This window comes from Leptonychotes weddellii, chromosome 12 (genome assembly GCF_054177405.1).
Source record: "Leptonychotes weddellii isolate Sample4059 chromosome 12, ASM5417740v2, whole genome shotgun sequence".
NCBI classification, from domain to species: domain Eukaryota; kingdom Metazoa; phylum Chordata; class Mammalia; order Carnivora; family Phocidae; genus Leptonychotes; species Leptonychotes weddellii.
The window spans coordinates 33,073,904-33,086,688 of record NC_138380.1 but is presented as its reverse complement, the minus strand read 5'-3'; the positions used below and the strand labels follow the sequence as shown (position 1 = coordinate 33,086,688).

The 12,785-nt window shown below is 34.6% G+C and overlaps 1 protein-coding gene across 1 annotated transcript in view; it reads right to left on the bottom strand.

The window, feature by feature from the left end:
* Positions 1-303: 303 nt before the first annotated feature.
* The window catches only part of SAMTOR (S-adenosylmethionine sensor upstream of mTORC1), a 91,334-nt gene continuing 78,852 nt past the window's right edge, over positions 304-12,785 (bottom strand). Inside the window, exon 5 of the mRNA XM_006729665.2 lies at positions 304-3,521. Within this exon, the coding sequence (XP_006729728.1) occupies positions 2,892-3,521 (630 nt within the window). The 3' untranslated portion in view covers positions 304-2,891. The remainder of the gene's footprint in view (positions 3,522-12,785) is intronic.

The window sequence follows — 12,785 nt, the reverse complement described above, 5'->3', positions numbered from 1 at the left end:
TTCTGGATGTCAATCAAATTCTAAACTGCGTCCCAATTTTGTTTTTGTTGTTTTTTAAAGATTTTATTTATTTATTTGACAGACAGTGAGAGAAGGAACACAAGAAGGGGGAGTGGGAGAGGGAGAAGCAGGCTTCCCGCTGAGCAGGGAGCCCGATGCGAGGCTCAATCCCAGGACCCTGGGATCATGACCTGAGCTGAAGGCAGTCACTTAACGACTGAGCCACCCAGGTGCCCCTTGAAATCACTCAGTATAGAAGTCAAAGAGCACAGAACTTTCAGGTTTTAAGTAATAGACAATGAATATTAGAAAATTTAAAATTTTTAATAAATGTGCTTTGTTCACAAAATGTGAAAAAATACAACAAACACAAACATACATTTTCAGGTATGCTATCTCCCACCATTTGGCAATTATGATATAAACCATTTTGATCTAGTCATGATCCTGAAGAATCTAACCAAATGCTCATTTAGTTTTGAAACTCCAAATTATTTTGGAGAATCCTGTTGTGAGACAGGGAGACCCCTTAAAACTTATTTATATCCAAATGAAATCATTCTCAAGAGTACCCATTCAATATTAGAAGGCTTTGTTAACTTCTCTTGTCATTACATATGTAATCTGGCACCAAGCCACAGGACTGCTTATATTTTAACACTTAAATGTTAAATTGGCTTTGGTGGATATGTATTAGTTTAAATCCTGTACCAACCTAATATGAAGCTGAATTTACGGTAACAAATGATATTTATAAATCCAAACAAATTTATACTAAGTGGGAGTAGGTTTTATAAAGAGAATTTTCTTTAAAGTACTACTTAAAATACATCATGCACACTTTGGAGCATAAGCAGAATCAACATCTGTAAACAATCAGAAGAATTTATAGCACCAACATGTTAGCTGTAACACAAAGGCTGACTCCAAGGTCATACTTACACCAGCCTCTCAAAAGCATGGTTTTCATTTACTTTCAAAGCACTTTAATTAGATACATTGTTTTCTTTGCCCTTAAGATCGTATTTGGCCAAATCAAAGGAAATGGGCAGTATGGGTAAAAGAGGTACTACCAAAACAGTTTTGTGTTACCTGAACACAGTGGGTTTTTTTTTTTTTTTGCCTTCTTCTGGGGGAGATAAAGATGTGACCTGTAGTGCTTAATTGGAAAGAAAAGTCAATCTTAATTATTAAGGGCTCTGAAGCTATTGAAAGTAAATGAAACATTTCAAGCTACTTTTGGCATATTTGAGCAACCAAAATTTATTGCGTTCATTCAACTGACTTTTTAGGTTAATTACAATCCTGTTACTTTGATTAATTTAGAACATGAAATTTAATTTGAAATATTGGGTATATATATATATATACCCAAACACTGATATCTTAAAGGGTAATTTTGTCTTTCTAAAGTTTGACATTCAAAGTTAACTACAACAACTCACAATAAGCACAAAAACATCAGTTTTACCAGAGTAAAGAAGTGCAGTTTATGAAATTTAGGATCAACTATCGAAAATGCAAGTTTCCTTTAAAAACACACACGCACACACACGCACACATTAACCATGAATTCTGAAACTGTGATATCTCAGTGCAAAAACCTCAGTATGAGGTAATTTTAATGTAATAACCACTTGAAAAAAAAAATCCACACAGTGGCACTCTTAAAAATGACAGTTTACATGACAATTGCTGGCTGACAAGACAATGTGGACCAAATGTTCTTAGCTATTTAAACTAATCTTGTCTTGTTTGTACATATTTTTCTCCTTAATCATCTGCTTCTGATTCAGAAACACAAAGTCATTTATCAATGTGGAAAGGGAAAATTCCCACAGCCAACTAATGGTTTATATATTCAAAGAAAATTTTCTGCTTGAATTTTGATAGAAATTAGAATACCGAAAGGTCAAAACCGTTTTATGAGATTGCTAGCAGAGGGTTAATTTAAAATTTTTCTATATAACTCCAGACTTGTAGTGCAGCACACCTCCTTAATGGAAAGGTGAGAACCCTAACAAGGTTGGTCTAGACAGAACATAAACTCTTACAAGTGCAAACCCTTTCACAAAGGTGTTTCAGGTCAGGATCGAGTATTGTTCCTTGCTTAAATAGAAAATTTTGTAAATGAAACCTAAATTTAAAAAAGGTAAGAGTGAACTCTCACAGTTAAATATACTTAACACCAAGGCCTAAATCAATATGAAAGATATGAACATTCTACTTTGGCAATGGTGTTTATTGTACTGTACTAATGAAATTAGAATACATACTTGGGGGAAATCTTTCCCCAAATGTCTGATGCTGCCAAATGAGCAAAAAAGAAAAAAAAAAAATCAATTCCAAAAAGTTGAGGAAATGCTGGATCATCAGACAAAACTGAACAGAAAATGGCTTTCTGTAACAGATAACAATTTAGCTAGAAAAGAGAATAAGTGCATCACAAAACAACTAAACCAATCTAGCTCTGTGTCACATTTAACTTGTGAGTCATCAAAGTGCAAGCTACAGCTTTCTACAGATCTTTCTCATTGCAATGGTTTAAAGTCAACACTGAAAAGATTAAAAAAGGAAAATACATACCAAGTTATGCTTCATTTTCACCATAGCACTAAAGAAAAAAAGGTACCTTTCTATGATATCTTAGTGCTAAATGCTAAAGTAACAGTGGTTTCTGCTATGACAGGAGTCACTCTGCATGAAACTTTAAGCTTTCTATATAAGAATAAATTTTAAAATCCAGAAGTAGAAAAAAATAGCAAACTCTGTAAACCTTTGCATTTCTTCTATGCAAACCAGGTTTTAAGTACTGAGTTCATGTTAGTATTTCTGATTAGTGTAAGCAATTAGTTTAGAAGTCTGGACTGAAAGGGCCTTTTACTTTGATATTAACTTAAAAGTAATATGGGATCTTCTAGCTCATAGAAAGGAATAGAGCTGGCTTGACTTTCTCCAGAATCTGAGTCGTATGGAGCATCAGGGAGCTCTGTGAAACCATATGCTAGTTGTTCATCTTCTATATCTGATCGAACGTAGCAGGAAGGGTTAGAATATTCCTCCTCTTCTATACTGTTGAAATCTTGAGGAATATATAACATCCCTGGGTAGTTCCTACTAACCAAGTCACTTGTGGTTTTTAGGGAGATTTTTCTAAATGCCATCAAATGCATATGTGAAAATTTTGAATACTTGAAACGTTTAAAGCCCAGGGACTCTATAGCAATCTTCCAGCTTTTCATCATCATAGCATGACGGTTCTGATGGGAGGAATCAGGTGTGATGATAAGCAATAAACCATTTAACACTAACAGTTCATGGGCTTTCTTGCAGCAAATCCATCGTTGGTAAGGTGATGGAAAATAAGAAAGGAGGAGAGAGAAAACCACCACATGGAAAAGTTCTCCAGGAAGAGAATCAATAGGGTTTTTCAGCTGCTTCAAAAAGGCATCTATAGCATCCTGTGCAAGCTGGAGTGGCTGCTGAAGCTGCAAGTTCAGGAAGTCACATTTATACACACTCTGCAGAAAGGGAAAAACAAGGCATATTAAGAATATGAAGATTACTTCCACCTTATTACACAGATTTTTACACCAAACTGTGGCACAGCATTTCTACATCATCCAAGCTTTAATTTTGAATCTTTCCCTTCTACATTATTCCGCGCACAAACATTCAAACTAAACTTTTACTCACTAAAATCTTGAAGAGTAATCAAGCCCATAGAATTTCTACTCATTTAAAAAAATATTTCTGCCTAACAATTTGAAATTTAACTTGGGTGAGAGTTTACAGGAAAGATTTATCTAAACTTTGTCATATTTACTTATTTACTTTCACTTCAACATTTACAGTTAACAAAGATGGGCCAATATAAAGACTTTAAATAAGAAATACCATGAAATAAAGACGAATCAAAGAATATGAAAGGGCATTATAAATTTGTAAAAGCAGAGCACCAAAACTTTTTAAGGTTATGAAAAATGTCTTTAAACCATTAGCTTGAACCATCTTAAAAATAATTTTAGTATTACATTTATTGTATTAAAAAGTTAATACCTGATTTAAAACTATGTATTAAAGTTAATTTAGATGACATAGGAACTACCATGACAAAGTTAATACACAATTCTGCATAATTTGCTGAATATTACAACTCCATGGAAATGATCCAGAATAAAAGTTTTAGAATTAGTGCCCTTTAAATATAATAGTTATTAATTAACAACGATATGGGCTAATACTGTATTTCCTCATTCTTGCTAGTAGGTAGACAAGCTGGCCACATAATCATATGGACTATCTATTAGGGAAAGTGATATGTAAAGTTCTATTACACAGAAAAAGATGTTTTTCTTTGTCCTTTTGCTTCCCCCCACCCTTTTTTTTTTTTAAAGATTTGAGAGAGAGAGTGTGTGCAAGTGGGAGGAGGGGTAGAGGGAAAGAATCTTCAAGCAGACTTCCTGCTGAGCAGGGAGCCCAACGCAGGGCTCAATCTCATGATCCATGAGATCATGACCTGAGCCGAAACCAAGAGTCCAGACACTTAACTGACTGAGCCACCCAGGCACCCACCCTTTTTCCTCTTAAGATAATTTTACTGAAATATACTGATGTACAAACAAGTATAACTGAAACAAAGTATACTTAAAGGGTAAGTTTTGTCATTTAAACATTTATGAAAGCATTCCCACAATCAATTTAATGAATAGATCTAACACCCCCAAAAGCTCCCTCCCTGAGCCTTTATAATCTCTTCCTTATACCTTTCCTGTTCTTCCTGGCCACCAGGCAATCATTCATATGATTTCTATCATTACAGATTAGTTTTTATTTCATAGAATCTTACATGAATGGAGTAAGACAGAATAATGTATTCTTAATTTGGCTTCTTTCACACAATACCATTATATTTTGAGATTCATCCACTCTTTTGCATCTATTGATAGTTTATTCCTTTTTAATTGCTGTAAGTTATCCTACTGTATTAACAGTTTATCACAGTTTATCCATACATCTGTTTATGAACATCTGGGCTGTTTCTAACTTTTGGCTATTTTAACAAGCTGCTACGAACATTCCTGTTTGACTTTCAGTGGACATGCTTTCATTTCTCTTGCGTAAATACCCAGGAAAGGGGCGGCTGGATCATATAGTAGGTGCATGTTTAACTTTTAAAGAAACTCCAAAACTGTTTTCAAAAGTGCTTATACAGTTTTACATTTCTACCACGAGTGTTTTAAGTATTTCAGTTCCTCCAAATCCCCATCAACACTTGGGAGTAACCAGCCTTTTAAATTCTAGTCATTACAATATAGGAGTGGAGTGGTATACTGTGGCTTTAATTTCCATTCTCCTAATGCATAGTGATGTTTATCTTATTTACCTATATTTACTTGCTATTCGGATATCTTTTTGGTCAAGTGTTTAAATCTTTTGCTCACTTAAAAATAATTGGGTTGCTTTACATTAGAAAAAACTATTATTGAGTTTTGAGAATTCTTTATTCTGGATACAAATCCTTAATCAGATGTAGGACTTAAAAGTACTTCCAGATTCTGGCTTGTCTTTCTCTTAATAGTTTTTCATTTTGATGAAAGACCAATTAATCAATGTATTGCTTGATGGACTGCTTTTGGTGTCATACCTAAGAAATTTTTTCCTGACCCAATGTTATGAAGCTTTTCTTCAATGTTTTCTTCTAGAAGTTTTATAGCTTTGTTTTACATTTGGGTTTATAATTTGAGTTCATTTTTGTATACAGTGTGAGGTATGGACTGAAGTTTTTTTTCTTTTGTATATGGATATCCAATTGTTCCAACCACCGTGTGTTGAAAAGTCCATTTTTTCCATCTGGGTTGAAAATCAGTAGTTCATAAATTGGGCCCTTTTTGTGGACACTCTCATATTTCACTGATACTCTTGACATCAATACTACAGTATTTTGATTACTGTAGCTTTAAAATACATTTTGAAATCAGGTAGTGTTACTCAAACACTGTCCTTTTAAATTTCCTCGCAAATTTTATTTTATTTTTTTAAGATTTTATTTATTTATTTGAGAGGGAGAGAATGAGAGACAGAGAGCACGAGAGGGAAGAGGGCAGAGGGAGAAGCAGACCCCCCGCCGAGCAGAGAGCCCAATGTGGGACTCGATCCCAGGACTCCAGGATCATGACCTGAGCTGAAGGCAGTCGCCTAACCAACTGAGCCACCCAGGCGCCCCTCCTCGCAAATTTTAGAGTAAGTTTTTCAACTTCTACAAAACTGCTAGGATTTTGACAGGATTGCATTGAATCTATAGATAAATTTTGGGAAATTGATGTCTTAACAATATTGAGTTCCTCCATGAATAAACATGGTATATCTATTAGGTATCTAGGTCTTTAATTTCTGTTGATAATTTACAGTTTTCAATATGCAGGCTTTCTCCCATCTTTTATCAGATTTATGTGAAATAGATATTTCATGTTTATAAAATATTTCATATTTTTGATGCTATTGTAAATGGTACTGTTTTTAATTTCTAATTGATTGTGGCTAGTGTATATATATATACACACACACACACACACATATATATATAAACCAGCTGACTTATATATTGATCTCATATCTTGCAACCCTGCTAAACTCATTTATTCTAGTAGCTTCTCTATAGATTCCAAGTAATAATCTAATGAATGATCAACATCATGTGTGAACAAAGACAGTTCTAGTGCTTTCCAATCTTGATGCCTATTATTGCTTTTATTCTGGCTCTATTGCACTGGCTAGGACTTACAGGGAATGCTGAATAGAAGTGGTGAGAAGAGATACTCTCCTTCTAGTGGGGAAAACTTTTTTTTTTTTTAAGGATGATGTTAGCTGTAAGTTTTTCATTATAGCCTTTACCAGGTTGAAGAAATTCAGTTCAGTTCCTTCTGAGTGTTTTCATAAGGAAAGAATGGATTTTTATCAAATGTTTTTCCTATGCCTATTGAGAGATTACCCTTTTCAGTGTGCTAAGATAAAAAAACTTTCCTGAAATTAAACCAATCTTGCAAACCAAACTTGGCCATGATGTATTACCTGTTTTAAAATATTCAGTATGCTCAACTTTTGTATAGAACATTTGCGTGTATGTTCATGAGGGAGATGGTATATAGTTCAGGAAGGTCTCTGGTTTGGTATCAGGTAATGGCCTAATAGAATAAGTTAGGTAGTATTCCATCCATTTCAATTTTATGAAAGAGTTTGTGTATAAAGGGTATTATTTCTTCCTTAACAGTTTAGTCAATTTTCTTTTTTTAGATTTTATTTATTTGAGAGAGAGAGAGAGAAAGAAAGTGAGCAAGCGAGCATGAGTTGGGGGGGGGGGAGGACCAGAGGGAGAGGGACAAGCAGACTCTATGCTGAGCATGGAGCCCATCCTGAGATCATGACCTGAGCTGAAATTAAGAGTCGGATGCTTAACTGACTGAGCCACCCAGGCACAACAGTTTAGTCAATTTTACCAATGAAGCCACCTGGGCCTGAAATTTTCTTTCTGGAAAAGTTTGTAACTCTCAATTCAAATTTCTATAATACATTTAGGGCCACTTAGGTTATCTATGAGTACACTGTGGTGGTGTCCAAGGTATCTGTCCTTTTCATTTAAGTTGTGGAATTTATTGGCATAAATTTTTTCACAATATTTCTTTTTTATCCTCTTAATATTGGTAAAATCAGTAATGATACCACTTCTTCCTCTCTTTCTTAATCAGTATGGCTAGTAGTTTATCAATTTTAACTTCTCAAAGAACTAGCTTTTGCTTTAATCAGTTTTCCAAGCTGTTTTTTCCTCTCAAAGTTTTCTATTTCATTGATTTCTACTCTGATACTTTCTTGTACTTTGAATTTAGTGTGCCTTTTTGTCTGTTTGGAACTTTGTCATTGGTTTGAAACCTCTTGTTATTTTCTAATAAAGGGGGTCAGGGCTATAATTTTCCTCTAGCGATTTAGTGGCAATCCTAATGTGTGGAAATCCTACACATTTCAATCTCTTTTTCTCTTCATTCCAAAATATGCTCTAACTTCCCTCATGAGTTCTTCTTTGACACTCTAATTGTTTTATCAATTATTGAGAGAGAGGTTTTAAAATCTCCAATTATAATTTTATAAATGTCAGAGCATCTGGGTGGCTCAGTTGGTTAAGTGTCTGCCTTCGGCTTAGGTCACGATCTCGGGGTCCTGAGATCGAGCCCTGAACTGGGCTCCCTGCTCAGTGGGGAGTTTGCTTGTCCCTCTCTCTCTGCCCCTCCCTGTCCCTGCTCATGCTCTCTCTAATAAATAAAAAATATTTTAAAGAATTTTATAAATGTCTACTTCTCCTTGCTATTTTATCAGTGTTTGGTTTATGTATTTAAGCTGTTTATAGATGCATGAATGTTTAGGATTATTTTGTACTCTTGATAAATTGACCTTTTTATTATTTTGAAATAACCATCTTTTTGCTGATAATTTTCTTTGCTGCCATTTACTTTGATCATAATGTAGGCATACCAGCTTTCTTTTTGTCTAGCTTCTTGCTCTTAATCTATTTGTATGTTTATAACTGAAGTACATTTCTTAAAGGCAGCATATGTTTGGTGATTGTTATTTTTTTCCCCAATCTGACAACCACTGCCTTTTAAATAAATGGCTTACAATTCACCCATTTCTCTGCACTCCCTCTGACAACAATCAATCTGTTCTCTGTAGTTGAGTTTGGTTTAAAAAAGATTTGATTATCTTTAGATGCTACATATAAAAGAGGATATTTGTCTTTCTCTGACTCATTTCATTTAGTATAATGCCCTCAAGATTCATCCATGTTGTCACACATGGCAAGATTTCATTTATTTCTATGGACAAATAATACTCCATTATATATGTACACACTACATCTTCTTTATCCATTCATTCATCAATGGACACATAGGTTGTTTCCAAATCTTGGTTACTGTAAACAATGTTGCAATGAACATGGGAGTGCATATCTTTTCAAATTAGTGTTTTCATTTTCTTTGGATAAATACCCAGATGTGGAATTGATGGATTGAATGGTAGTTTCATTTTTAATTTTGTGAGAAGACCCATTTTCATAATGGCTGCACTAAATTTACATTCCTACCTACAGTGCACAAGTGTTCCCTTTTTCTCCACATCTTCAGCAATACTTGCTATTTCTTGTCTTTGATAACTGCCATTTTGACAGGTATAAGGTGGTATCTTATTGTGGTTCTATTTGCATTTCCCTGATAATTAACTGTGTAGAGCATGTTTTCATGAACCTCTTTGGTCATCTGTATGTCGTCTTTGGAAAAAATGTCTATTCATATCTTCTGCCCAGTTTTTAATTAGACTGTAGGTTTCTTTGCTATTGAATTGTGAGTTTTAAAATATATTTTAGATAGTAGTCCCTTACCAGATGTAAAATGATTTGCAGATACTTTCTCCCATTCGGTAGGTTGCTGTTATTGGTTTCCCTTGCAGAAGCTTTTTAGTTTGATGTAGTGTCGCTTGTTAATTTTGCTTTTGTTGCCTTTGGTTTTGGTAGTCAGATTTAAAATAGCACCATAACTGATATCAAGTTGCTTACACTCTATGTTTTCTCATAGGAGTCTTATGGCTTCCGAGCCATGTTCAAGTCTTTAATCCATTTCTAGTTTTGGTGTGTAGTGGTCCAGTTTCATTCTTTTGTATGTGATGTCCAATTTTCCCAGCACCATTTATTGAAGAGACTGTCCTTTTCCCTCTGTATATTCTCTGCTCCTCTGTTCACCATATATATGGTGAATTAATGGGTTTATTTCTAGGCTCTCTATTCTATTTGTTCTATGTGTAGGTTTTAATACTAGTATCATAGTATTTTAATTACTATAGCTCTGTAATATAGTTTGAAATCAGAGTGTGATGCTTTGAGTTTTATTTTCTTTCCCAAGACCGCTTTTAGGGTCTTTGATGATTCCAATTCAGTTTTAGGACTGTTCTGTTTCTGTGAAAAATGATGCTGCAACTGTGATAGGGATTGCACTGAATCTGTGTATTAGTTTGCATAGTACGGATATTTAACAATAGTCTTTTAATCTATGAGCACAGATTATCTTGCCATTTATTTCTATCTTCAGTTTCTTTTATTATTGTAGTTTTCAATATACAAGTCTTTCACCTCCTTGGTTAGATTTATTCCTGGGTACTTTATTCTTTTTGACACATTTGTAAATGGAATTGGTTTCTTAATTTCTCTTTCCAATATTATTAGTGTATACAAATACAATGGATTTTTGTGTTGATTTTTTATCTTGCAACTTTACTGGATTTCTTTATTCTAACAGTTTCCTGATTTGAATCTGTAGGATTTTTATATATAGTATCATGTTATCTGCAAATAGTGCCAGCTTTACTTCTTTCTTTCCAATGTGGATGCTTATTTCCTTTTCTTGCTTAATTGCTCTGGCCGTCCTTATCTAGTACTGAATAAAAGTGGAAAGAGTGGGCATCCTTGTCTTGTTCCTGATCTTAGCAGAAAAACTGAAAAGCTTTCCATAGTTGAATATGATGTTAGCTGTGGGCTTGTCCTATTTAGCCTTTCTACTATGTTGAGGTACATTCCCTCCATAACCACTTTGGTGAGAATTTTTATCATAAATGGATGTTGTATTTTGTGAAATGCTTTTCCACATCTGTCAAGATGATACGATTTTTATCCTTTATTTTGTTAATATGGTCTATCATATTGATTGATTTGTGGATGTTAAACCATCCTTGGAATAAATCCCACTTGATCATGGTATATGATTATTTTAATGTACCACTGAATTCAGTTTGCTTATATTTTGTTGGGGATTTTTGTATCTATGTATTAGGGATACTGTTCCCATAATTTCTTTCTTTTCTTGTGGCATCCTTGTCTGGTTTTGGTATCAGGGTAATGCTTTCCTTATAAAATGAGTTTGGAAGAGTTTCCTCCACTTCTTATTTTTTGGAAGAGTTTGAGGAGGATTTTTGTTTGTTGGAAGGTGGGTTTTTTTTTTTTTAATTTAAAATCAATTAACATATAGTTATAACTAGTATTAGTTTCAGAGGTAGAGTTTAGTGATTCATCAGTTGCATAGAACACCCACTGCTCATTATATCAAGTGTTGTCCTTAATGCCCATCACCCAGTTACCCCATCCTTCCACCCACCTCCCCTCCAGCAACCCTCTTTGTTTCCTAGTTGACAGTCTCTTATGGTTCGTCTCCCTCTTTGATTTCATCTTATTTTACCTTCCCTTCCCCCATGTTCATCTGTTTTTGTTCTTAAATTCCACGAGTGAAATTATACAATATTTGTCTTTCTCTGACTTATTTCACTTAGCATAATACCCTCTAGTTCCATCAACATCATTGTAAATGGCAAGATTTCATTCTTTTTGATGGCTAAGTAATATTCCATTGTTTATACCACATCTTCTTTATCCATTCATCTGTCAATGGACATCTGGGCTCTTCTCATAGTTTGGCTATTATAGACATTGCTGCTATATACATTGGGGTGCAGGTGCCCCTTCGAATCACTATGTTTGTATCCTTTGGCTAAGTACCTAGGAGAGCAATTACTGGGTCTTAGGGGAGCCATATTTTTAACTTTCTGAGGAAACTTCATACTGTTTTCCAGAGTGGCTGTACCAGTTTGCATTCTCACCAACAGTTTAAGAAGGTTCCCCTTTCTCCACATCCTCACCAATATCTGTTGTTGCCTGACTTCTTAATTTTAGCTATTCTGACTGGTGTGAAGTGGTATCTCATCAGTTTTGATTTGTATCTCCCTGATGCTGAGTGATGTTGAACATTTTTTCATGTGTTTGTTGGCCATTTATATGTTGTCTTTGGAGAAATGTCTGTTCATGTCTTCTGCCCTTATCTTGACTGGATTATTTATTTTTTGGGTGTTGAATTTGGTAAGTTCTTTATAGATTTTGGATACTAGCCCTTTATCTGATTAAGACATTTGCAAATATGTTCTCCTATTCTGTAGGTTGTCTTCTGGGTCTGTTGAGTGTTTGCTGTGCAAAAGCTTTTTATCATGATCAAGTCCCAATAGTTCATTTTTGCTTTTGTTTCCCTTGCCTTTGAAAACGTGTCTACCAAGAAGTTGCTGCAGCTGAGGTCAAAGAGGTTGCTGCCTGTGTTGTCCTCTAGGATTCTGATGGATTCCTGTCTCACATTTAGGTCTTTCACATTGGAGGGTTTTTGATTACTGATTCAGTCCACTTAGTAGTAGCCAGTCTGTTCAGATTTTCTATTTCATCTTAATTCAGTCTTGGTAGGTTGTATTGTTTCTAGGAATTTATTCATTTCTTGTAGGTTGTCCAATTTGTTAGCATACAATTGTTTATCATAGTCTCTTATGATCCTCTGTACTTCTGTGATATCAACTGTAACATCTCCTGTTTCATTTTGGATTTTATTTGAACCCTTTCTTTTTTTCTTGGTGAGAATAGCTAAAGGTTTGTCAAGTTTGTCTATATTTTCCAAAAAACCAGCTTTTAATTTCATTAATCTTTTCTATTTGTCTTTTTATTTTTATTTATTTATTTTTTATTCTTATGTTAATCCCCATACATTACATCATTAGTTCTAGATGAAGTGTTCCATGATTCATTGTTCGTGCACAACACCCAGTGCTCCATGCAGAATGTGCCCTCCTCAATACCCACCACCAGGCCAACCCATCCTCCCACCCCCCTCCCCTCTAGAACCGTCAGTTTGTTTTTCAGAGTCCATCATCTCTCATGGTTC